At 43.2% G+C, this 27593-nt stretch overlaps 1 protein-coding gene across 5 annotated transcripts in view; it reads left to right on the top strand.

The window, feature by feature from the left end:
- Positions 1 to 19537, top strand: part of KANSL1 (KAT8 regulatory NSL complex subunit 1) — a 108312-nt gene extending 88775 nt beyond the window's left edge. For 4 of the 5 annotated variants that reach the window (XM_088442281.1, XM_088442289.1, XM_088442267.1 and 1 more), the window contains 11 exons: positions 3044 to 3105; positions 6173 to 6335; positions 9102 to 9261; positions 9944 to 10105; positions 10342 to 10509; positions 10607 to 10728; positions 13429 to 13547; positions 14071 to 14128; positions 14607 to 14719; positions 14816 to 15047; positions 17077 to 19537. In XM_088442281.1, the coding sequence (XP_088298407.1) occupies positions 3044 to 3105; positions 6173 to 6335; positions 9102 to 9261; positions 9944 to 10105; positions 10342 to 10509; positions 10607 to 10728; positions 13429 to 13547; positions 14071 to 14128; positions 14607 to 14719; positions 14816 to 15047; positions 17077 to 17280 (1563 nt within the window). In that variant the 3' untranslated portion in view covers positions 17281 to 19537. The remainder of the gene's footprint in view (positions 1 to 3043; positions 3106 to 6172; positions 6336 to 9101; positions 9262 to 9943; positions 10106 to 10341; positions 10510 to 10606; positions 10729 to 13428; positions 13548 to 14070; positions 14129 to 14606; positions 14720 to 14815; positions 15048 to 17076) is intronic. The other variant, XM_088442293.1, reaches the window with a different exon arrangement.
- The last annotated feature ends 8056 nt before the right edge of the window (positions 19538 to 27593 follow it).

Raw genomic sequence — 27593 nt, 5'->3', positions numbered from 1 at the left:
ACTGACAAAGGTTACCAGATTTTCAGCTCACAACTCCTCCAAACCGAACAGGAGGTTCTCCCTGCAAGAGGTGCAGGAGATGCTTTCAATTTGAACTGTCGATTCTTAATTCTGCCCTTAGACATGCAGAAACTGCCATTTCCACATATTGTTTTTTTTAAGGGTAGAATTAGCTAGATAAATATACCTCTTTGTGTGATGTAAAGACTTGAGAGAGAGAGAGAGGGAAATACATTACACGTGATGTAACGGTTTTGGGGGGTACATTTGTGTGGTTAGTCTTAATGAGAAACCATGACCATGGGAAATGTATCTATCAGGGAAAAAAGGGGGGCTCATACTGCACCGTCTCAGTAAGGTACCAATGATTTCATTACTTCAGCCAAGTTCATAAGTAACTTTAAAAGCAGAGATATTGGCTTATCTGATATCCCCAATAATTCAGTACATCTCCAGTGTAGAAATTTATAAAGCCGGTATTTTATAGAGGGAAAAGAGCTTTAATAATGCAGTTATCTCAACAATAGATACATTTAATTAAAAACTATACATAAAATCGGCTTACAAAAATGACAATCCTACAGATTTGTCCTTGCTCCTCTAGCCTCCATATACCATGCAGCATGATATGCCTGGTGCAAGTGAGCCACCAGGTTCTGTGTAAAACTACTAGCGTCGGGCGTCTCTTTTGCAGAAAATGCATCTGTCACAATGCGATGTGATAAGAGACTATGCTGATATGTGACACTTGTATATCTCTGTGCTACTGAGACTGAAGATGGAACCTGGTGTGGAAAAAAGCTGCAGCCGTTGCATCATAGCACTTCGTATGCTGATGGAGAGACTCAGTCACACACAGATATACAGGTGTCGCATCAAATTAATCAGCACAGTCTCCTGGTGCGTCCTAGTCGCATCGCATGGTGACTTAGACGCATTTTTGGTAACAAAAAGATGCCTGCCAGTGTGAGACCCATGCCGGGTGCCCCAAGAGGGGCTGTTTGGCATGGGTGGCCGGACTGTAGCTAGACAGTAATTAGATAGACAATGTCTAGATCAACCCCAGATGTTAGACAGTCAATAGATCGACAGGTACTACAGGTCGTCATGTAAGAAGGTCGACCGTTACAAATGGTCGACAGGTACACAAGGTCGACACTAAAGGCCGTCGTGTAGGAAGGTCGACCGTTACAAATGGTCGACAGATTCAAAAGGTCGACACACTAAAAGTCGGCATGTAAGAAGGTCGACAGGTTCAAAAGGTCGACACAAAAATGATTGGCACATTTTTTTATTTTTTTTTAGGGTTAGGCACTTAAGATGAGCCAGTGTCCAACGTCATTCCCTAACACCCAAGTGGGCATTGAGGGGGAATAAATCCATGTGGCGAGCAAAGCGAGCTGCAGTGTTGCGAGTGAAGCGAGCCCGCAAGGGGCCGAATGGTATTCCCGCAAAAAGAAGTGTCGACCATTTTCGTGTCGACCTTTTGTAACTGTCGACCATCTTCCATGTCGACCTTTAGTGTCAACCTTTTTGTACCTGTCGATCTATTAATTGTCTAACATCTGTGATCAATCTAGACATTGTCTATCTAATTTCTATCTATCTTATACCACACTTGTTTGGCACTACTGCAGCAAAGACTAATGAGGACGCCTCTGTATCTCCTCACTCACCACTGCACCTTATAGCTGAGGCAGACAAAGGTGCCCAGATTTGCAGCTCACAACTCTTCCAAACCAGATAGGATGTGCGTTTCTTCTCGCTGACTTCATCAGGGGTCTCTCACTAGCTCCTATATTATGTGTCTATATGCTTGTATAATCTACCTTTTTATGATACCCAGTTGGAAGGCTAAAATATTTGACCCGGCAATTCACATTGGTGAAACACTTTAAAACTCTATCTGGAAATGAATTATATTTTGCTCCGACATGACTGGTATATATTAGAATGTTCTAGTATACACCTTTAGCCTAATTTACATTTTTGTATATGTTAGAAAAATGCTTCTTACATTGATGTTAGTAATTGTTTTATAATTGAAGTCTTTTTAATTTGCTCCCCCAACCATTTTGGGTGTTGAGGGGTCAGTGTTCATCTTGTCCATGCACTAGGAGCTAGTGATAACACTGAACCAGTCTACACAGCGTCTCATACCTCTGAAAGTAGCTCCTAGTGAATTTCATTGGCTGTTTTCTCCAGATCATTTGTCTGGCCTGGCCAACAAAATGGCTGCATCCACTACCAGTAGGGAAATTGGTGCCCTTTAAAACAAATGTTCCATTGCATTATTCTATAGCAAAATGTATTTAAAATAAATAAATAAAAAACTTTAAAGGTGCGTACACACTAGGCGATCAGGAAAGACAGTACGATTACAACATCGTAATCGTACTGTCGTTCCTGATCCCCTGTAGTGTCTGCACTGAACGATCAGTCATTCAGTGTAGGCACCCTCCATCATTCCTGAACTTGCCAATCTGTCGTTATCGGCAGATTGTGCTGCATGTTCAGGCGATGGACAATGTCGGAAACGACCAGCGGGAGCGCGCATCGCTGGTCGTTTCTGACATAAAAGTGCACGATTACTGAGCGATTTGCACGATTACGATGTCTTAATCGTGTAGTCGCTCAGTAATATCGCCCAGTGTGTACGCACCTTAAATGTGGTGTTTACTTTTGGCCAACTTGTTTGGGATTTATAGTTTAACTGGCCTTTTGTAACTTAATTTTTTTAAGTTTTATATATTCTCATATCAGAAAAGAAGTTGTGTTTTGCCTAATGTAATGTGTCCTATAATCTGCTTTCTCGCACCCCTCCCATATGGTGTAATTACTGCAGCATATTTCTAGCAATCTTATGGTCAGTGTAAAGACACAAGTGTCTGTCTAGCTCCCTCTGCTGATCTCTTGTGCAACTACATTCACATGTTACATATGCATGATTCAATATCCTGTAATCATATCTGTCTGGAGATGCCCTCATCATTGTCTGGTAACTGTACAGGACCTTAACCCTTTCTCCATATTCATTCTGTAGGCTGATGAAGGAAGTACAGAAGCTAAACTATTGCAGAAACCCATTAATGGAATTGTTGCTACGTAAGTAAAAATGATCTATTTATTCCATGATGAGGCAAGAGCCACTTTTTTGGTGTAATCATTATTCTGTGTAATAGTGCTGTCCTGGCTCTACATTTTCTGAGAGGTCACAGCAAGGCCGGCCCCAAGCCCAAATTTTTTGGTAAGCGAGTATATTTTTTGGCGCCCCCAGGCATATTGTTGCGCGTAAGTAAAAGGGAAATATGATAAACCAGCGCTTACAAAATCCAGCTAAAATTTTACTGGATAAACTCCAGCCCGATTCCTGTGAGAGAGGATAATTATAACTTACATAATCATCCTTTCTCGTGTGTCCATCAAGGTATCTTTATCACGCTGGTCACAGTAAAACAGGTTACAAATGGATAATATGTATCACTTACATCTGAGTTCTCCCTCGTGTTCCCGTAAAGGTATCTTTTTCAGTTACACTTCCCCAAGGCAATGTAAACACTCGCTCATCCAAATCGGGAAAAAATTTACATTTATTGGTACACAGGGTTAAACAGGAACAACGAACACCTCCAAAGACAGGATTAAAATAGGATCCAAAACATCAGACAGGTCTGCATGCCGCGTCTCACTTTGCTGCAGTCATCAGGAGTAAAGATGTTAGTCCTCCAGACCTCCGTGAATTGATCTTTTGAAGAAATATGAACAGATGGCTTCAACGCGTTTCGAGGGGCCTTCTCCTCTTTTTCAAGAAGCCTTGTTGCGCGTGCCCAAACAAATTAAGGGGCCCGTGGTCTCATGGAAAAAGCATAACCATCACACACACCTTTCTTGTCACTCTGGGAACAGTCCTTTCCATTCCATATGCACCTTAATGCAGTCCCCCCAGTAGTGCCCTTGATACAGTACCCCCAGTAGTGGTCCCTCTTATGCAGGCCCCTAGTAGTGATCCCCTTATATATTGCCCCCTAGTAGTAGTCCCCACTATGCAGTGCCTCTTGTGCCCCAGGAGAGGTCCCCCTTTATGCAGGACTCCAGTAGTGCCCCCATTCCCCAGTAGTGATCCCCCCTATGCAGTGCCCCTTTTACAATGCCCCCAGTAGTGGTCCCCCCCCTGTGCAGTGCCCCTTGTGCCCCCAGTAGTAAGCCCCTTGTATAGTGCTACAACAGTAGTAGTCCCCCCCCCCCCCCCCCATGCTGTGCCCCCAGTAGTGGTACCCCCTATGCAGTGCCCCTAGTAGTGGTCCCCCCCTCAAAAGTGCCCCTTGTGCCCCCAGTAGTACTCCGAACCCCCCCATATGCAGTGGCCCCCAGTAATGGTACCCCCTATACAGTGCCCTTTAAACAGTAGCCCCAGTTGTAGTGTGCCCCCCCCTTCCCCCCTGCTTATGCAGTACTGCCAGTATTGTCCTTTATAATAGTGCCCCCCATATGACGCCAGTCCCATTACCCGCTTCGGGAGCCGGAGCTCCAGCCCAGCTCTGGCAGTTGGCACAGCAGTCAATGAGAGTCTGACACTCTCATTGGCTGCATATTAAAACAAACACACAGCTGCCGGCGGCTGTGTTTGTCACTGTGTAGTTCTGACTGGACTTTGTCTGGTCAGCACTACATGTGCGGTGCAGCTGTGTCACAGAGACGCAGTCTGCCCATGGCCCGCATGGTCACAGCTGAGGCGCCCTCCACTATGTGGTGCCATACTCAGCTGCGTACCATGCGTATGGGTAGAATCGGCCCTGGGTCACAGTATGACTGGTGTGTGTTACTGAGCCCTGTGGCTTAAAGGTTCCTGAAGTTGCCGTTCTGCATTTGGTCCAGGTTGTAACAGGCCACAAGGGCTTCAGCCTACAAGTCAGGAATCTTTTGTTGGTCAGGAATAAGCTTCTGGTCTGTTCCTTGCTAAGAACTTCATAATTTGTGTTGGGCAGCCCATAAAGGCAGGGAAGCCTAAGCAACACTTGGCAAGTAGCACTTTTAAATCAATATAAACAGTAACAGTCTTGTCAATTTACCCTGGATCTTTTATAGTGATGGCAAAAGAGGATACAGCATTCTTGGGAGTTGAATTAATTTAAAAAATAAATAAATATTGCATAAATACATATACTGGTGTAGTGTTAACTCTAGGATTTTTGGGAAGGGTACTTACTGATCGCCAAGGAGGGCACTTTTTAATTTTGAAAAGCAAAATTTTGGTTTTGAAGCATCGCTACAGATTTGTAGGTGATAATGTGTGGAATGTTATTATATATAATGTTTAAATCTTTCCCATTCAACACCTCAAATGCCCCTGTTCAATCGGACAACTCCAAATGCCCCTTCAGGTCCTTTCATTCCTCCCAACATGCCTTTAGAGTTTAGACAACTAGATGACAAATGCCCCTTTAGTGTCCCACAAAGTAACTGGACAGACATATCTGTAGCCCTCCAGCAGAAAGTGAGAAAAATACTGGTTCACTGAGAGGAGACATGAAGGCTGCAGAGGGAGAGAAGCAGCAGCGGGATCAGCAGGGTTATGCAGCGGCATCTTGGGTTCTGTTGCAGTCAGAGATGTTTCCGGAGCACCTGCTCTCAGCAGGCTTCAGGGCTCTCTGCCAAGTCCCCTGTGTGTTATTTGTTTGGGATCCGGGTATTCATGGAGCCGGCGGTTGATGGGCATGCTCGTTTTCACATCAGCGCTAATTATCCTTTCAGCGTGGAGCTTCCTAAGAGGGCAGGGCACAATTTTTCATCTACTAAAAGGGCAGGGGCGGTGCTTAGCTAGCACACCCTAGAGGGAACACTTCAGGTGTAGGGGATAATGCTCTGGGGCAGGATTCCTCAACTCCAGTCCTCACATACCACCAACAGGTAATGTTTTGTGGATTTCGTTAATCATTCACAGGTCAGTTAATTGCTGGATCAGTAATTGTCCCACCTGCTTCCACAGACAGAAATCCTCAAAACATGGCCTGCTGGAAAAACTTGAGGGTTCCGGTTGAGAACTACTGCTTCTAGGGTACGATGTTGGCACATAACAGGGCCACCACTGCTGGGATTGCACTGTTATGCAGCTTGATTTGATGTATTACATCACTTTTTCTGCTACTAAGTCTTCATTTGTTCTTCCTAACAGGCTCCCGTCACGTTGTAATTCGGAACTTGAAGAGCATACACCCAGTAAGCCCACGGCCACCTTAGTGGACAGTAGCTGTGTTTGTGCTCGGGCAAAACCTGTTCTCCACTGCAAGAGGAGGCGGGTGGTGAGACCAGACAGGATATTGCCCCTCCATAGGAAGGTAAGGCATATCCACAGGTTTATTTGTTGCTGCTGTGGTGAAAACTGCTTATGGACCTTCTGTCAGGTCACCTCAGCTCTTTAACATTTGTGCTGGTGCCTCAATTTATGTTGTCCTATGTAACCCTCAATTCCCTGTACCTATCCAGCAGGCTCAGGTTCATCTACCTGGCTCCTGAAGTCACCATTTTGTCCACCTCTACTTACTGAGCCATGTAAGGATCTTGACAACTTAAATGACCTGGGGTGACTGAAAGATTTATAATGAGTGGTTTTATATATTTCTCTTAATTAATGGTGGTGACAGCCGGAGGACTCCTCTTCTGTGCTCTGTTCCCTAGGCAGAAAGGGCTGTACCTCCCCCGTTATCAGGTCCAGGGCGCTGCTGTGCTCTGCTTGATAGCGATGGTTATGGTTTGTGCTGCTTTGAGGACCTGATGATGAATTTTCTCTAGTACCCAATATTTTGTTGGTGTGTGATTCACATGTTATATCTTGGAATTAACATACCCTCTATTGTGCCGGCATCTGTCATTACATTGTAGGTCTCCTTGTGTGTGACACTTTTCTCTGGCCTCCACAGTTCTGCTTGCTGCAGGTTGTTTTGTATAGTACTTTCATTTGCTAGTAGTAGTAGTAGTAGGAGCCTACCCAGGTGAATGAATGCCCTATGAGCTCTGAGCCTCCTAGCTACTTAGAGAAGATTTAACAAAGCTTGAAGAGCAATAAAGTACCAACCAATTGGTTCCCAACTATATTTTTGTAAGCTGTGTTTAAAAAATGACAGGAGCTGATTGGTTGGTACTTTATCTCACTTCACTTTATCCCTCTCCAACATTTGATAAATCTCCCCATTAAAGTAAGAAATAAGCCAAGCTAGAAGGTGCAGATTTGCACCTTGGTATTACTATGTTGTGCTGGTGAATACATTTAATTGTGTGGACAGATTGATGTATATGAGATGAGTGCATGCTAGCGCAGCTAAAATAAAGATTGCCCTGTATTTCCATGCTTCATGCAAACAAGTTAACACCAAATTGCATCTGCACCCCTTGTGGGCAATTCAGTTCAGAGCGATGTGAAATTGGTCCGACTATATAACAAGTTAAATCAGAGAATGACGGTTCTTGCGAATGAACCTGGCTGTTAAGTAGCGAGAGCTGGCATTCTCTGACTAAAGTTCCCGGCTGCGAGGCTATTAGCGCCGCGCTAAGCCGGAAAACAGCATCGCGGCCAGCATTTTAGTCAGATTTCTCTTTGCGCACTCAGGAGGGTGCAAGAAGAAATCATTTAGTGGACTTAACAGCGGGCTGAAATGAATAGCTCTGGGAACTCCTTCCCGGCACTATCAACAGCACGCTGAATTGATTCAGGCCCCCATGTGTCACATAATTATTGTCCAGGCACAAATTTGCAACCTCTAGCTGAATTTGCTTCTAATTGTAGGTTAATCTATAGTGGGCATATCTAGCTCCAGTCAGAAATTAATTACTAGATTAGGAGGTCTGCTGGTATGCCACAAGGTGAATTTATTTTCAGATGCTCTTGCGTGTTCGCTTTCTTTTTTACTCGCTATCGAAGATATGTATTATTGGTGTGTGGTTCTCTCCATTTCAGTCTTTAGCGGATCATCCGGTTTCTTTTGATATCTTTGACATTTTTGCACATAAGCAAATGTGTAACACTGTGTCTGCACTTACTGAAGACTCCTTCCCCATTTTGGCAGTAATTGCACTGATTGATAGCTGTTGTCACACTCTCAGTAACTTGTCCCTTCTGGCTGGTAATGGAACATTCAGCAGTAAGTGCTGTACTTGTGGTTCTCCTGCCAGATGATAGGTGAATGCGGGCACAGGCTGCTCTTCTCCCAGCTGTATCTATCAACACAGCTGACTTTTCATGGGGTCTCTACTTACCTATTGATGTTCTGTGTTACTCTCTTAGAAGTAGGCTTATGGTAATACAGGGTGTTGTTTGTGTAGACTGCATCCTTAAAAATAGAGGGGTTTCCCCTCTCTTCCTTCACCTTTGTGTAGTATGTCTGCCAGGCGGTTTGGGTATGGGATGCCGGCGCTTGGGATCCAGGTGATCAGCATCCTGACAGGTTTAGGATACCGACACCTGTGTGTAAGTATCCTAAACCTAACCTCACCCCCTAGTGCCTAACCCTAACCCCCCCCCCTTCCCCCAACCTACTGCCTAACACTAACACTTCCCCTAGTGCCTAACCTTTCCCCTAACCCCACTACTTGCTGTCGGGATGCGCTGGAATTATGAATGGTGTCTGGATGCCACCACCAGCATTGTGGCCGCCTGTATCCATTCCAGGCTGCTAGCTGCATATGCTAGTGTAGCTGGATTTTATTAATAAGTGTACAGCATGTTAATGACCTGTTTCTTGTTCCTACGGTGGCTGCAGTCCTCTTTATTTTCAAATTGCTTTGAGGCATAAGGATGTGTTCTTCGAGCTTGACTGTGAGACCAGTTGAATTCATTTGGATTTAACTGGTGCAGCTGCCCCCCCCCGATCCCCATGCAAAGAATCGGGCTGCGGCAGCCTAAATAATATACTGGGCCCCTAACATTATGGTTTTGGTAAATTTATATTACTGTATTTAATGGAGAAAAATAGTATTTACTTACTAATTTATTTTCTTTGAAGCCAATGGAGCACAATGAATAGATTATAGTCAGCAAGTGTAAACTAGATTGGTGCAACAGGAGACTTACTGCCCCCTGCTGGTACTCATGTCTTCTATCCATACAGGTTCAGCGCAGTGTTCCACGCCCCTGTGAGGTCTCCTCATCGTGTGTAATGTGTGCCACTTTCCCGGGGCTTTCAACCCAGTTTCCATACAGTGATCCATTGTCTGAACGTCTGACCCTACTGGATCCTGCAATTCATCCTGTGCTGTCCTTCCCAGCTGGTGAGTTTGTCCACAATAGTAAGTAATGCTCACTGCTGTGCACGCTGGCCACATAGCAGAATGACACTATGTATCTGTCTGCTTCTGATAGTACAGACAATCGCATATTAAACCCATATCTGATTAGGTAACGTTTACATAAACTTGTGGTACACTCTGTGTATTACCTTGTATTTTCTTCTACATTCACTTGCTTAATAACATGTTGATGTATAAATATTGCTGACTGTGGTGTGTGCAGAAACCTCTTGTGACCTCATCCAACTGTAGGAAGTCTGACTGTTTGTAAAATGCTAAATTATGACCTAAGGTTATTGTCTCAGACCTAAAGTCCAAAAGATGATGTAGCTCCTCGCAGGTCTAATTATATTAGAGACCAGAGGCTGCTGGTACCTAAAGCAATTCTTGTACTATGGTTGCTCACTGCATTCAGGATCATCTTGTTGGGCGCGTAGTGAATTCCTCAAGATGGGCACAATTGTGAAAATTGCTGAGCCTTTATCAGCTAAATATAGACTGAACCCTTTCAAACTTAATAAAAGGTAATATAGTAAAACAGCTAGTGGCTGCTTTTATATTATAATGTTTTAGATGAGGTCCTATTTTTATGGCCCTCAGACTTAGAAGTCGTCTTGTACAGAATAATCCCCAATTTGCTTATATCTTACGCTGTCTTGCTCAGATGTGCCTGCTGGTCTGCAACTCCACTCTCTGCTCCGATCCCACAACAAGATGGACAGGCTGAGAACCAGCAAAAAAATAAAACCACGCCCTCAAAATCTACCCACCACCCTCCCTGAAACTCCCCGTACAGAACGAATGCCTGGGATTTTCCATGCTCACAGTAAGTTGATAGTCACAGCCATATATATACCCATGTTTCTCATACTTATTCAGACGTAAACTTCCATGGTTTGAGTAGGTTTCTTTTTTCCTTTAATGATTCAGACCATTATGTCCTTCCCGTTATCACACCCCTATTCTGTGTGTACACCACCCTGCTCTCCGCACTTGCCTCCTTCTTACAGTGATGATTTTTGTACCATCAATCAAACCTGGCCTTTTTATCTCCTGTTTCAGGACTAACGCTTCACAGGCCCCTTCCAGAGCTGCCCCCAAAACAACACTTGGAACCTTCACAACGCACCTTAAAGTGTGAGAGAACGTCAATCCTAAAAACAGAGCGCTCACTCTCTCTCCCCATTCCCCTCAACAAGAAACGGCATTTTAGTCCCTTGGAAAGAGATGGTGAGAGGAAATGCACTGACCATTCTGGGAACCGTGTGAGCCAAACCAAATGAGTATTATATTACCCTGAGCACCTGTCATTCTTTTTGTTCTTCAGCAGGACGGCATGATGTGGACACTGGTGTGCCCTGCCTTGGGTCAGATAACACAATAGTTTCACGCCAGCTTTCAATACCATCTGATGGGTCAAGTTCAGCGTCACTCAGTGCTGCTGCTGCGGTAAGATGAAGCGAATTGTTTTTTATTTCAGTAAGCGACATTCTAGCAACCAAGGTATGATAAAGTGGTTACTGTGAGATGATCTGCTGTATCTCCGCATGTTGTGTTTTAGATTCGGCTTTGACAGCATTTTATTGTGAGCATCTTCTTTTTAAGGGTGTATTTGGTCATGGATCATCACCTTTTGTTTGCATTTCCTACGTGTCCCTATGTAGCCAGTTTTGGTGAACTAAATGAAGCTATCAAAGTCTATAATCAGAGTTTCAACCAACATAGAATAGCTCAACAAACTTGAGCAGGTTCATGCGTGGGCATGTTTAAAGTAGGAAGGGTTTGGCCAACATCTGGCCAATCTACACCTGTATAGGAACATCAGGATTGTTTTTCTGATCCCACACACCCCTCAGTTGGGTTGTAGTATTATAACTTGCATGATAACTACAGAAGATTGTAGATAAGACTTGGAAGAAGTCCTCCAAAAGTTAGACGTTCAGAAAGAGAATCTGCAAAGGTTAAAGCAGTTAGAAAGGTATTTTTATATAGCCCAAATGACCTATAGTTTAGCTACACCGTGTTTGGCCAACAAATGATACTACCTGCTTTCACACAGTATACCAGCCAACGACTCTGCCACATTATAGCAGCGAGCGTCTTCTGCCCCACCTACTGTAAAGCACCCAGTGTCTTAACTCGTGGCTGCTTTCACAGTATTAGAGTGCCAGGGTCAACGTTCACACACAGTCCTCCATGCAGTGCTGTGTGCCACTCACATTACTAGTATATGGGTATCCATTTCACAGACAGATGCATGATGAATGGTGATGTTATCAGTATATACGGTATAAACGTTGTCACTGTGACTTGCTTGTTGCTGACTAGCTTTCCTTGAGTGCAGGTAATAACTTATAGCAGCATTTTTGTTTTCAATTTTGCCATAATGCCTGGTAGATACCAGGCCTCTGAGGTACATATTACAGTTCTGTATACCCAATGGCATGTCTCGGTCATTTTGAGCCTTATTCTAAGGGCAGAAGTTGAATCAGAGAGAAACCACTTAAACGTTTTAAATGCAGAAGTGTTGGTTAAACATTTAATACTGTTATAGGGACCTCGGTTAAAAGATATTCTGAAAGTGTGCCATATACTTATCCCAAGTACAGTAAGTGTAGAAAGGAAACGATGACCCACGTTGTCTTTTGCTGGCTAGTGGAATGTTTAAAAAAAAGTTTGGATTGCATCAATTATTGCAAAACAATCACTTATATGACGTACTTTCCTTTGTCCAGGAACAGTACTGAACACAAACAGTTTATTATTATATACTGTGGGCTTTCAGTGTGATATTTGTGAAGCCTACATTGCCCTCTGCTGGCAATGTTTGTGAATTAACTTGACTTAAACAGTTGGTGCGCAAAGTAATTTAAAATGCTCCTCCGAGTTATATTATTACAGTAAACATTATGTCTAGTACTGACATTGTTATTCACTTAGAGAAGCAAAAATAACCATAACAAAAACAATTACCTACCTCAGAAAGTGTTCTCTGTCCACAGGCAACAGTTCTTTCAGCTGAACCTGTATTTGATTGAAGCCTGTACTTTTTAAGGACTAGTGATCTCACTGAGCCCTTTTTGAGAGGACTCTGGTGAAGGCAGCCATTTTGTGTGCCAAGCCATTATTCAGATGCAATTCATAAATTCCCAAGTAACTTGTATGCTGTATTTTAAATGTTGATTCAGTAACATATGTCTGTTTATAGATCGAAGAATGAGCACTGACATAGGGTTATAAAATTGTGGGGGGTGTGGATCTGGAATATAGCGGGGGATCAGCTGCTTTGTGGGCCTGTTATACACTGTTACTAAATTGCACAATCAATGTAACCTATATTCCCGGGCAAAGTAGTTATATATTGTTACCAACATATCCTAAAATAACACATCTCTTCCATATGAGCAATAGTACCATTCCCAGGAATATAAGATCTTAAATAGAGGGAGGAATAAGTGAATACCATGTAAAACACTAATCTTATCAGTATTGAAAAGTTCCAAAATCTTAAATATATTCCCGTAAATCCCTCAGCAGATGTTTAATCCTACATCTGTCTCTATTATGTATGTGTGGTCCAGTACAGCACCAGGCTATTGATTGTAAATTCTAGTCCTATTTGTTTAGCTATTGAAATCTCCCCAAATATAGTTCACGTCACTATGAATAGGACTACCTTATGGAAAGAGGTGTAGTCCTGAAATGTTTTGGGCAATGAATACGGTTTTAAGCAGTGCGTAGTGGTGTTAAACTGATCTGACAGGGACACTCATTAATGTAGTGTATATTCTAACAACCATGTGGCAAAATATCTGCCGCACTGTGTGTAGACAATGGTAAGACTTTACCAGTAACTAATCGTCTCTAGCTTGCTCAAACTATACCTTATTAGGTATAGATAGAACAGGGAAGGGTTTCCTTCTATGCTCTATGTATTAGTGATGTTTTATTTTCAGATTGGTATAACTTGTACTTTAGTCGTCTTGTCCTAATCCATTGTAATTATTGTAGTGTGTCTGGCTAATATTAGCAGCGACATTTCCTGCACCTGTTTATCTGTCTTCTGCACGCGCCTTTTTTTGTTGTAATTTTGGTTTTATTCAGTTTTATTGTTTCAAACTCAAAATTTTCTTTTCTAATAACCGCCAGGCTGCCAGGAGGCGGCGAGCAGAGACGTCCTATGACATAGACAACATTGTGATACCCATGTCTGTGGCAGCCACCACCAGAGTGGAAAGACTTCAATACAAAGAGATCCTCACTCCCAGGTATAAGCACATAATTATAGTGGTTACAGGTCAGGAATTCGGGGCTAGCTGCCACTGCAGTCATAGGTTAACCACAGCGGAGGTTTGATGGTTGCTTGGACAGACTTTTGGTCAGTCACCAGAACCCCTGCTTTTGCCTTGGCTCTCTGTTAGTATCATAGCAGCAGCACCCATGGTTCTCAAGACTGAATCTGGACAAGTGAAAATGAAAACTTGTCTTAATCCTTTCTGATTTTAGCCAAAGCTCTGCTCAGAGCAGTTTTTATTTCAGCTTCTCTAAATTGTGTGTGAGGCAGGAGATTCACGGGTGTGGAGGCAAACCAGGGGGTTCTGTGTGTAGCCCCTGAGGTTCTGTTACTTGGAGTAGGTGATGGCAGTACTTTTAGGGTTGGATCAAACAAAAATTGTGGGGATTTCTGTAAACACCATGACTATCCATTTCTACATTTCCTTCCGGGAAATGTATTACATTAAGGAAATATGAATTTTTCACATTTAATCACTTTATTCTCTGGTCCTGCAGCTGGCGTGTTGTTAAAATCGCTTCACTGAGTCCAAGTAAAGAAGAAGACTTAGAAGAGGTAATGTTTTCCATTTTTTAACTGCATTGCTTTTTTTTATTAAGGAATTTCTTCAACATGCATAAAAGAAAAATAGGAGGACAAGGATTCAAAAGAAAGGGGGGGATGTAATGAGGTTATGATTTCCTTCTTGAGTTACACATGCAAATAAGTCTAAGTGTGGAATATAATATGGCAAAAGTGTTTTTTTTGTTTTTTTTGGCATCTTATTATTTTTTGCCTAATACAAATACTGCTGTTTTACATCCAGAGGCAAAATCATCATATTTGGCCCTTTTACAAACTCGTGCCCTATTCTGTCCCCCTCAGCTGTGTGCAGTAGTGGTTCTTTAAGCATGTTTAGATGTCTGTACCAGGTTACATGTTTCAGTGCTATTTATTTATTCAGGTTTTTCCTTATTTGTGGTAAGTTTCTTAATGCCAACTCGTTTCAGGCTGTGGATGATTACATATATATATGTTTTTGTCTCCTTTACAGCTGGAAGATCTTTCAGACGCAGCATTTACTGCATTACATGCCAAGTGTGAGGAGATGGAGCGGACACGGTGGATTAGTAGCAGCATCCTCCCACAACAGCGACGGGGAAGCAGGTAAAATCCTCCCACACACATACACACACACACACCCCTTAAGCGTTAAATTAACTTAAATGTTTGTATAAAAACTTTTTTTTTCTTCTGTGTCAGGACTCATAGATCATCTGAAGGCTCTGTAACACCGCAGCCCTCCATTGGCGCACAGCCTCTCACACCCCAGCCCCCCTCCCCGGACACAAGCAGCTGGCAAGCCATACCAGACTTCTCACCTCTCAGCCCTGACATCTTATCTGCACCACCTACACCCACTTCTAGGGATACCCCACGCCTGCTCTCTGAGGAGACACAGAGCTCTGTGTCCGATTCGGGATTTGAAGAGATAGTGAGTATTGCAATATTGACTTCTGAATATACATCTCCCATAACCCAAACACAGCCTAAATGGCATTCTCAAGTTTCTGATATATCTCTTTTTGCATTTGACATTTAATTTTAACTCTTATGTTTGTAGTGTTTGGCTGTTGTAGGCAGATATGCTTGGGCCAACCCTGGCTTCAGGTACCTGCTTGTAGAATCCAACCAAGGCCCCGTATTCAATTAGTTTTGCACCCGCAATACTTTTCGCCTACATCGTGTGTTTTGGCCGCAGAAACTTATCTGGCACCCCCCAGCTATTCGCCGTATTCAATTCCAAAGGACGCGAAAACGCGACTTGGAGAAACTCAAACAGGCGAAAAGTGCTGTCATAATGGGGGAGATCAGCCTGACACCCCCCAAAAGATGCACTAATGTTGGGGATCAATGCAGATGTCCCTGAATAGCCCTACTGAAGCTATTTGGGGTACTTAAGTGCTGTCAATTGCCCCTATATAGCGTCTTTGCACAAGTGGTGAAGAATAGCATTAAGCAGTATTTTTTTTTTTTAAGAAAATAAGTAGTCCTGTCAAATTTGGGGTACTTGAAAATGGGTGCTAGCATGGTTTTAAAATCGCAAAAGTGAAGTTTTAAAGAACGCACCTTCAGCAAGCACCTGCAAACAAAAAAAACCTCCCCCATACTTGCAGGCACCCCAAAAGTCTATTTCGCTACTTTTTATGCGTGTACCCCCACTTTGTACTTTTATGCCCCCATTTTCAAAGTTTTTTTTTGGGGTGTTCCTCATTTTTTTTTATATAGGTTTTTTTTTGGGGGGGGGGGGGGGGGGCTGTCTCTAGGGTGCAGAGTGGTTTCCCCACCTTCCTTTGCATCCCAAATTTGGAATTCTGCACTTTTTTCCGCCTGCTAATCATAAGCGAAACTTTTTCACCTATTACATTGCATTGACTTTCCGCGTACGCGAAAAGTCTTTGCAATTGAGTAGGGCGAAAAGTTTCCGCCTGACGAAATGACATCATCCGCCATACTTTTTCACGGATTCCGACTTTTCGCCGCTAATTGAATATGGTCCCAAGATGGAAAACCTAAGCGCAGACACATCTGGGGTTTCCTATGAAACCAGAGACTGTTCACAGTTAACCTAAAACTGCCCTGATACAAATATAGAGCCATGTTTGGCAGTGTATATACAGCTTGTGGAGGTCTTTTATTATATACTTTATTGCAGTTCATGTGCTAGTGAAGGGCATGTCTAGTGTTAGACAGTCATATCTGTAAATGATGACTGAAAACCCCCTACCCCATGTCTGCATTTATTTTGTCTACTTTGTATATATCCGTTTTATGTCCCTGTCTTATGCATGTCCTGTTTTAACCACAGTCTGGCTCTGCTGAGTACTTACTAAAGTCAGTAATAGATAATTCACTTTTTTTAAAAATTTTAATACAGATGTGTCCTCGTATAGCTAGCCTCAATACGCGTGAGATGCCTGGCGTGAGTGAGCTGCCAGGTGGGCCCGAAAATGCACACACAGGCGTACTGCGATGCACCAGGAGACACTGCTGATTCATTTGATATGTGACACTTGTATATCTGTGCGACTGAAGTGCGTGTAAAAAAGCTGCGGCCGCTGCAACCTAGCACATATGCAGTTTCAAACTCCGTTACACACATCAACATGTGTCGCATATTAATCAGTGCAGTCTCCTTGTGCGTCTTGGTTGCCTTGCATTACATTGCTACTAAGATGCATTTTCTGGTGAATAAGACGGTCTCCGCTAGCAGTGTCACACAGGACCTGGTGCGCAGAGAGGGGCTGTTTGGCATGACTGTAGGGGGACACATCTGGAGTCTGATATGATTGTAGTAAAAGAAGCTTGTTGTTGGCCATTCCTTTTATTTGCAATAGACACAGAGCACCTTGTGCATACATGGCTATATATTTAAATGTTTGTTGCTTAGAGTTTTGACTTTGTCTACTCTTTCTTACACTGTCCATAGTTCTAATTTTTTTTTTTGATTATTCATTTTTCAGACTATACAGCCCTGGGAGAGGCGACATTTTCCCCTTCCTTATCACCCTAAGCCGGATCCTGCAGGAGCCAGTGAACCCACAGACTGGGGAGGGCCACGCCCCCCGCGCAGATCTTCCTGCAGCTCCAGAACTGCCAAAGACCCAGAGGGACCCCCGTCCTCTCCACCCTGTCCTTACTCCAGACCGCGGCCGCTCCACAGATAAAGTGGGGTTTACTAAAATAAGAAAATATATAGATATATTCTTATTTTAGTAATAAGTATATATAATAAATAAAATCTCCTACAAGACAATTTGGTTTCAGAAGAATCCGCTGTTTGATATTCAAACTTTATCCCCGGAGCAGAGCGCCAATTTCACAGTTTTTAGTGAATTTAAGAACTTTAGATACCTATTTTTCCTCCTTTTGTGTTTTTCTTTTTTTCTTTTCTTTGTACTTTGTTCCACTTTCTTTTTTAATGTTCTGTGCGTGACACTGTGTACCTAACCCGCTGCTTTAATTCAGCCTCCTTGTGCACAAGGCAGATAAGAGTCGTCACTGTAGTTGGTGGCTTTCCTTATTTTCTAATGCCTGGAAATTGTATGTTTGTAATCGTTTGATCTTCCTGATTCGCTGCCGAGATTTCAGAGAATAGGGGGTGTGTCAGTCAGCCTTCGCTTCCTAGTAGATCTTCTAATGCTATAGTAATTATTAAAGCACTTATTGCTGTTAAAGGGTGCAACAGGGAAAATGAGGAGTGGTTTGGGTGCTGTGTGAGCACCTGACACATGTACTGACCATTTCAGCAGGCACGATTTCATAGTAATTATCATAGTTAAGTCAAAAAAAAAAACAAAAAAAATAAAAATACAAAAGTTTGTGGATAGTCTTCATTTTTACAAAAGTTGCAATTACAAAGATATTTGTGGGTAAAACGCTACCTGCTCAGTAGCTCATGTACAAGACCTGTAATGACAGTGTTTGCTCATCGATGCTGTGGGACCCGGCATGCTGCTGTAAAATAGTGGTTATACTTTTATGTCAAATCAACGGACATAGTGGTTATGCCCAATTTAAAATGTAGGTAACAAAACAAATTGTAAGAGGGCCGACCTACTATTGATTTAAAGCCATTATTTTCGTAGATTGGACACTCTGGGTTAAAACGCTAAACATTTATTAGGGCTGCAGGGGCCCCGGCATAAGCAGCAGTGATGATATAAGCTAATATCTCAAAGGTTATTTTATCCATAGGCAGAATAGCAAAGAAAATGTCATTAATATTTTTTTTCAACGTTTAATGAATACATTTTATTAATGTTCTCCATTCGACTAGAGGTTAGATGATTTCATTAGTGTCCGCGTCCGCCCCCCCCCCCCCCCCCCCCCGCCCTCCAGTACAATTTTTTTGTTTTCCAAAAGCATATCAGGCAAATACATACTTATTACCTGCATATATTAAAACATTTTGTTTCTCCTGCATCATTCTGTTTTTAACAGTTTTCTTAATTGTGATTGCATTAGTTATCTCACAGCATACTTTCTCATTGACTAATGAGAGGGGGGGGGGGGGATGCATTGTGATCAAATGGTGCATGTGTCAAATTACTGTCTGGGTGGTAATTTAAAATACCAAGAGCTAAATTTGCTATGCAGCGCTTTACAATGCTGCCACGTCTTTAGTGGGTTTGCCCACTGGATTTAAAAGCGCAGTTATATCCCGTACAAAACCAGGTGTTTTGTGATGTAAATTATTGCACCTTTATATCCAATGGCTGAAACCGCTGGAGACGTGGCATCTTTTTAAAGCGCCGTATAGTAAATTTAACCCTAAGATGTTTTCTATATTCGCTCCTCTGTTTCTTGCACTCAGCATTTACTTAATGATCTCCATGGTTAAATAATGTTTTTGTTTTCCTACCTACTTAAGGCCTGATTGTTTTATGCAGTGGGTTAAAACATATTCTGTATTTATCACCTGCTTCTTGTTTAGTTGTGTGGGTGTGTGTATATATACATATTTTCATGTCCTCCTTTGAATTTTTTTTTTTCCATTTTAATATATAATTTTTTGTTACTGTTTGCGCAGACATGGACAGTCCTTGGCACTGAATGGGTTGTTGCTGTTTTAGATTTTCTCCACCTCCTAAGCATTAATGGCTTTAGTTCTCCAGCAAGTACAGATGTTGAAAAAATTGGGAACTTTTAGCATTGTATAAAGAAAAAGAATAATAATGAAACATGAGACTTGTATTTTGTAAATAACTTTTTATTAGCTCTTCTGTTTTTTTTCTTTCTCCCGTCTCCCAGACAACATAATGATGGCAAAATCTGCACCATCTTCTGGGCTGTATAGAGTGATTGATTTATTTTAATTTTTTTTTAACAACGTTATCTTGTTGGGGACAAAAGTACAGAAAAAAACAGTGCTTGAAAAAAAAACAAAAAAAAAAACAAAATAAAGAAAAATGAACCACTTAACTGTGATGTTGTGCTAACATAATTTCCAGCTTAAGGATACAAATTTATAGTGTGGGTAATCACTGCTACTTTTATGTTGGTTGCTAAATACACACCTGAATTAAAATAATGCTTGGTTTTCTACTCGGATAGTATAGGATTCTACGTTATAGCTTTTTGAAATTAATAAGGCCATGCAATGGCAAAAGGGGCCTGCGTCCTTACCCTGCCAGTAATGATTATGGTTTGGGGTACCAAATCAAGCTTTTTAGGACGTTCATGACTTCAACTGTTTCATTTTGGAGATGATAGAATAACTGGTTAGGCCTCATCTTCCCTTTTCAATTGCCAATACATAGACCGATCTCACTAGACTGCCCCTGCCTGCATCTCTTGCCTATTGTCACCCACGTTTGATGCAGACTGAACGGACACTCCATCCGATGGGGCTTGGTTAGCATGGCTGCTCAGTGATGGCACCTACTTTTGATTGTGGCTTTTGATGCTAATTTGTACCAATTCTCGTTGCTTTTCCCAATCCAAGGTCAATCTGGATTTTTTGTTGTATGTGCCCAGAGGGTTACTTTTTATTTTGTTTATTAAAAAAGGAAATCTAGATTCTTATTTGGACCTATTCACTTTGCACATCATGATTTGCCCATATGGGCTTTGCACATACTGGGGCCAATTCTTAGTTGGGACCAAAGAAAAAATAAGTAACTCTGCTCCTGGACAAACTATGGTGTAAATACATTTGTTTTTGCACGCAGGGTTAATGCTGGCTGCTGTTGCACATTGTTCAACAGAATCCTGGGCAGCTTTATTTTTAAATTGTAATTTATAACTGAATTTGGACACGCTCCTCTCAAATCTTAATCTCTTCTGCACCATCTACAGTGCAGCATGCTTCTTGTGGCTATAATCAAATGCAGTGGTTCTCAAACTCTGTCCTCAGGTCCCATTTCTTACAGGTCACCCAGCAAGTGTATTCATTACTCACTGGCACATTTTAAAAGATCCACAGGTGGTGATAATTAGGTACTATTGATTCTGTGAGGAGACCTGGAAAACATGCACTGTTTGGGGTCCTGAGGACAGAGTTTGAGAATATGTGGTCTAATGTATCATAACATTTTCTCCATCTATAGGGGACACTAGAGGTATCAAGACAGTGGGGTATAGACGGTGCTGAGTGGAGCTGGCACTTAAAATTTATTTTAAGTGTGACTAGCTCCTTCCCCTCTATACACCCCTACAAGCCTAGTCTAAAGCTGTCCACAGACTAGACCAACTTACATCCAACCAGCCAACTTGATTGCTTTTCCGGTCTCTGAAGAGCTAGATTCTCTTCTAACGTCAGCTTGGGGAACATCCGGATAAATTTCAGATGTCCCCGGTGGTTATCATTCGGGGATACAAGCTTAACTTTCAGTTTCAACCTCCACCTCTATTTTTTTTTTACCACAGGTTTTTACCAGTTTCCAACGACAGGAGTGTCATTCTACAAGAAGCAATAGACAAGCTTCTATCCACGAAAGTGGTGGTCTCAGTTCTCGTACATCAGACCGGAAGGGTTTTTACTCCAGTCTCTTCGTGGTTCCGAAGCCGGACGGCTCGGTCAGACCTATTCTGAACTTGAAGGGAACTCAATCCATACCTAAAAGATTTTCAAGTTCAAGATGAAGTCCCTTCAGTCGGTGATTGCGGGATTGGAGGAAGGCAAATTCATGGTACCTCCTAGATATCAGAGAGTCCCTACCTTCACATCCCTATCTGGCCTCCTCACCAAGTGTTTGAGATTCGCAGTTCGGAATTCACATTTTCAGTTTCAGGCCTTAAAGTGCATACACAAGTAGTGATTTTAAAGAGCTTTTGAACGATAACGATATTATCATTGAAATTGCTCATTTAAAAGGTCCCTATCAACTTACCAGCAATGCACGGCCACGTATAAATGATAGCGATATCGTCCATCGGCCTTGCATGCCGGTCAACTTGCTCGATATCGAGCAAATTACTATAGGGATCCACGATCGGCTAGCGCGGGCCACTTTAGTCGTCGGTAAGTTGGTGGTGTGCTGCATGATCGATAATGATCATCCAGCGTACCAGGGAGGGTGCATAATGATCTGTCGGCTATATTGTTTCACTGACAGATCGCTACGTGTGTACACACCATTACCCTTCGGCTTATCAGCCCCCAGGGTATTCAAAAAGGTCATGTTTGTGATGAGTCTCCTTCGGAAACAAGGGATCACTATTATCCCTTCCCTGGATGATCTGCTGAAAACACATTTCAGGGACCAATTACTGCAGAATATCACAGTGACACACAACCTTCTCATTCGTCAAGGATGGATCCTGAATTTCCCAAGTCTCATCTGCAACCAATGCAGAGGTTGCAATTTCTGGGAATGATCATGGACACATTGCCTCAGCGCGTGTTCCTCCCTCAGGAAAAGGTAACTTCCATCCAGAAGATGGTGAGGACGGTCCTTCGATGTCTTCAGGTTTTGGTGCATGTGTGCATCCAACACCTGGGGAAGATGGTGGCGGCCTTCGAGGCCATTCCTTAGGGTTGTTTTTATTCCAGGATTTTTCAGCTAGTTCTCTCACAATGGACAGGATCCCATATTTTCCTTCACCATCGGGTAAGGTTAAGGCCCAGAACTCTGATATCACTTCTATGGTGGTTGAACTCTGTTCACCTAGGAGGGAAAGAGATTCAGAGTGTGGGATTGGACTCTCCTCACCACAGATGCGAGTCTGATAGGCTGGGGAGCTGTGATTCAAGAACATAACTTCCAGGGCCGCTGGACATCACAGGAAGTAGGTCTGCCGATAAACATATTGGATCTAAGGGCAGTCTTCTACACTATCCAGACAGCAGATCACCTGTTGCGGGGCCGAGCAGTCAGGCTCCAATCGGACAACACCAAGACAGTGGCATACATAAACAGACAAGGCGGCACGGCACCAGAAGTCGAGTGGCTATGAAGGAAGTAAGCCGGATTCTAATCTGGGCAGACAAGTTTGCAAGTGCAATTTCAGCAATCTTCATTCTGGGCGTCAATTTGGGAGGAACACTACCTCAGCCGGCAGGACATGCATCCTGGGGAATGGGCACTACACCCTCAGGTGTTTCACCAGCTTGTCCAAAGGTGGGGTCTGCCCCAGGTCGACCTCATGGCATCAAGACAAAATCATCTACTGCTCTCGGACGAGAGACCCGCAGGCGGTGGCTGTGGACGCACTGTCAGCACTGTTGCAGTTCCATTCTGTTCCCTCTTCTCCCTCGAATCCTACAAAGCATCAAGAGGGAGAAGGCCAAGGTTCTATTGATAGCTCCGGATTGGTCTCGCAAAGCTTGGTATTCCAACATTCAACTTCTGCTGATTGATGATCCATGGCCTCTACCACTGAGAGATGATCTATTACTTCAGGGTCCTTTAGTCTATCCAGACTTAAGGCGGCTACATTTGACGGTTGAAAGGGCCATCTTAAGATGTAAAGGGATCCCATCTAAGGTAATCCCTACTATGCTCAGAGCCCGAAAGGAAGTTACTTCAAAGCAATTACCACTATATTTGGAAGGCTTATGTTTCATGGTGTGAACGTAGTGGATCTCCGCCTACAGAATTCCGCCTAGCCAGATTTCTGCTTTTTCTGCAAGCAGGTCTGCGTTTGGGTTCTCTGAAAGTTCAAATTTCAGCTCTCTTGGTTTTCTTCCAAAAGAAATTTGGCCCGATACCGGATGTGCAGACTTTTCTGCAAGGTGTGCTTAGGTTACAGCCACCCTTTGTTCCTCCTACAGCTCCATGGGACTTAGGGCTCGATTCAGACCCGCTCGCTTGATGCGTATGCAAATCCGGCTAACTAACAGCAAGGCAGGCGATCGCATGGCAAGGCATTAGCACGCCCTGTGTATGCAGATGCCCACCAGCCGGTCTTAAGACGCCCACTTATAAACGTCATCTCCAGGATGTGTATGAAACCATCGGAAGCAAACGCAGTGCTTGTGGTTGACCATACCCTACCACCAGCACTGCGAGCACTTCAGTGTAAAATTCAGCCAGGTGACGTGTACTATGACGCTGCGTCTTAATTATGCACGCCTCTGAAACGACATTGAGATGCTCAGGCACGCCTGCGTTTGCACCTCCACTCCCCCCGTTTTCATGGACCAACCCGTCATCACCCACAAACGGCTTCTCCTGTCACTCAATCGCTTCCCGTTCACTCAGACTGCTTCGTGCACTGCGATGGGTACGCATGCGCACAATGCAAACATCGGCAGCCTGCGTGCAAACACTTCTTAGCGAGCAGGTCTGAATCGGGCCCTTAGCTCTAGTCCTTTCCTTCTTACAGTCCTCCCTGTTCAAACCTTTGGAGTCTGTGGAGTTAAAATACCTGTTGTGGAAGGTTACACTTCTTTCACTGGCATTAGCCAGGAGAGTGTCAGAATTGGGAGCTCTATCCTGTCATCCTCCATACTTGATATTTCATGAGGATAGAGTGGAACTCAGTATTAGAATGGATTTTGTTCCTAAGGTAGTTTTGGCTTTCCACATCAACCAACCTATTGTGGTACCGGTTCTTCCACAGGATTCGCCTTCGTCAAAATCCTTAGATGATGTTAGGCTCTTCGGATATATGTGGAGAGGACTGCAGCCATACGTAAAACGGACACTCTGTTTTGTATGATGCTGCTCGTCCTGGTTGGCCAGCTTCAAAACAGTCGCTGAATTCGCATGACCAGGCGTATATATGGCCTCATCTAGAGAGCCTCCACCTTCCATTACTGCACATTCCACTCGTTCAGTGGCTGCTCGCTGGGTTTCCATGGTATCTCTTTGCCGGGCGGCCACTTGGTCGGGCCGGCATGCCTTTGTTCGTCTCTACAAATTTGACACGTTCGCGGCCACTGCAGCGCAGTTTGGCCGGTCTGTTTTGCAGGGTTATCTGCGCTCTCCCGCCAGTGATGGGATTTCTGGGATGTCCCCACTGTCTTGATACTGCCAGTGTCCCCTATGGATGAAGGAGAAAACAGGATTTTGGTACTTACCGATACATCCCTTTCTCCATAGGGGACACTGGACGCCCACCCTGCGCTGTTCCTTCCTGCCACGCTTGTGGTCGGTTTTTATGTTATGATTGTTAGAGACCTGTTTGCCGTCTTTTGTAGTATTTCTGTTTTTTCAACTATTTTGTTTACTTTTGCTTCCTCCTCTTCTGTTTGGTCTTTTTTTTTTCTCCTCTGCTCCCCTCAGACACAGGTTCCTTAGACTGGGCTTGTAGGGCGGTATAGAGGGGGAGAAGCTAGTCACACTTAAAAAAATGTATTAAAGTGCCAGCTCCACTCAGCACCATCTATACCCCATTGTCTTGATACCTCCTGTGTCCCCTATGAGATCAGAGAAAGGGATTTATACGTAAGTACCAAAATCCTGTTAAAGGAATATGGCTCTATAATTAAGGTTCAGTATAAAAATACATTATCAAAAAGTGGAAGCAGTGTAAACTAGTGGTTCCTAATTGAGAAATTTATGAATGTTAAATTAAGTAAATTGTGCTTACCTGTCATCCTTTAGTTCAGTTATGTAATGGTGGACAGGGTTGCACTTCTGTTTGTCCACATATTTTATGATTGGCAGCCACCAGCTCTGATTTAGCCAGTCACATCAACCATAAATTATTTGATTTGTGCCTGATCACCAAACCCGTAATTAACCAGTAAGTTGTCAAGGTGCTTATCATCTGCGGCTCTGACCGATATATTTGGCATTTATTTCTAGTATTAAATCTGGCCTACTTACATTTAAAAAGACAATACAAATGTTATCAGTCAACGCCATCTATGACTGGCAGCTTTGACAACATACTGGTTAGTAAATATAGCCCTAAGTAGGGGTGAAGAAAACAATATGGCTTGCAGTCAATGTTTTCTATCAATGGTTTTGGCATTCGAGTCAAGGATTGCGATGGTTGCCACTATCATTGGCTTCTTTTAAATGTGAGTTCTCTTGGTGTGTGGTGATATGAGAAACTGACTCAGCAGCATTGCTCCTTTGTGCATGATAGATACATGCCAGCGTAAAGATGGAGGCAAAAATGTGACCACTTAATGCAGCACTTCCAATGCCCATAACTTGAAAAATAAAAACAGCAAACCAATATCCTGATATGTATTTTTTGGTATTATTTGTTTACTATATAAACTACCAAACACACAACACTTAATAAAACAGACATTTTAAAAAGGTAAATATTGACAGTTAAGCAGGGACATTTTAATGTTGCACAGTTGGTTTGCCTTAAGGTCTCTTTACAATATAAAATGTAATTTACCTGGATTTAAGGGATTTGCGTATGTTTAACATTCTCTAGAGTAATATGTCACTGTAATGACCATTTTAGAATACATGAGTACCTTCTCTAATATAGATTCCCCCTCTAATACCCCTTTTACACCGGAGCTAAAACCCGGGTTTTTGAAGGGTTAACCCGGGCAGCTCCCTGGTGTAAAAGGGCAGAGGGTTGGATCGCCGGGTCGAGTGACCCGGCAATCCAACCCAGGTAACTAGCAGGGTTTAACACAGGCGTAGCCCGTGAAACCCTGCTATGGGAACAGCGCACCTCCGGGTCACGAAGACCTGGAGTGTGCTGCTAGCCGGCCGATTGGTCCGGCTTCAGTGGCGCTTGGAGATGACGTAATCTCCAAGCGTCCACTTTCACTCCGCAAAAGCCGGGTCTATGCAGACCCGACTGCGGTGTGAGCGGCGCTGACTCGGGAATATCCCCCGAGTCAGCGCCGGCAAAATTCCGGGTCTGATCCGGATAGGAACTTTGTTCCAACTCCGGGTCAGACCCGGAATTTAGGTGGAAAAGGGGTATTACAGTGTAAGTTGTAAATGGTCTCTGGAGAGGAAAAGGAAAAGCTATAGGAAAGTGGTCTATGGAATTGTATAATAAGCTCTAGAAATGGTCACTATTTTCATTCGAAGAATGTATTTTTTGGAAGTGCCAACAAAATGGATTTTAGCGTAATAGACTGCATGGAGTAATTGGAGATGTAAGTTTTGGAAAGTGTAATGAGCCGTAGGAAAAAGTTCCATGGAGTAGTTTAAAATTAAGAGTAGGGGTATATTTACTATTGGGCGTTTTGTCCAATTGTTCTAAAGCGGCAACAGAAAACCGATCAGCAGCTTTGCCATACCAGTCAATATTATACCCCCTAGGGCAGAGGTTCCCAAAGTCTGCCATTACAGTTCATGTTTTGGGGATATCCATGCTTGAGCACAGTGACTTAATTAGTACCTTAATCCATTTGATTTAACTATCTGGACTCAAGCTTGGATATCCCTAAAACGTGGGACTGTAATGGCAGACTTTGGGAACCTCTGCCCTAAGGCATCACAAGGAGAGATTTCAGAAAGTAGTGACTGCCAGATGTCTAGGTCAAGGTTCCATGTAGGAGATGTAGGAAATGACATGGACAAGTTATAAGATTCCCATACGTGAATTATAAGAGTCTTAAGGAATTTCATGAAGTAAAAGCATGGGAATCAATGTCAGAATAGTAGGTACCCTGGGAAGCCATTCTGTTTTGGGAACCAATACAATGTTTGACATGAAGCTGTAGAAATCTGTTTCATGGAGCTTACAATGTCTGTCAGTGCTAATATGGTCTATTAAAGAACTTGCACCATTTTGATTGTGGAACATCTATCAACAGTTATAATGTAATAAATATGTCAGATAATTACACAAAAGTGTGGGAGACACCAAAAAATTGCCCACAGAGGGCGTGGCTTGGCCGGCAATCAGGAAGGAAGCGTTACTCTGCAGCTCCCGCTGTCCCTGGCTTCCTGAGGTGGATTTGGGGACTGATTCCAACCCCTGTGCCTGGCTCCCGCTCTCCGGATCTTTGCCTGTTCTCGAGGCTCCCCTTGTTTGCCCTCCGCTGCTGCTGGCAACTCATTTCCCGGCTGGGGCCTACCTCATTGTGAAGCCGCGGTCTCAATTTGCGGCTCCTCCGCCTCGCGGACCCTGCACTCCTACCGACGCCCGCGTTTGG

This window comes from Taudactylus pleione, unplaced genomic scaffold (assembly GCF_031769625.1).
Source record: "Taudactylus pleione unplaced genomic scaffold, aTauple2 ptg000018l, whole genome shotgun sequence".
In the NCBI taxonomy this organism is placed as follows: Eukaryota; Metazoa; Chordata; class Amphibia; order Anura; family Myobatrachidae; genus Taudactylus; species Taudactylus pleione.
This window is presented reverse-complemented; position numbering and strand designations above follow the sequence as displayed.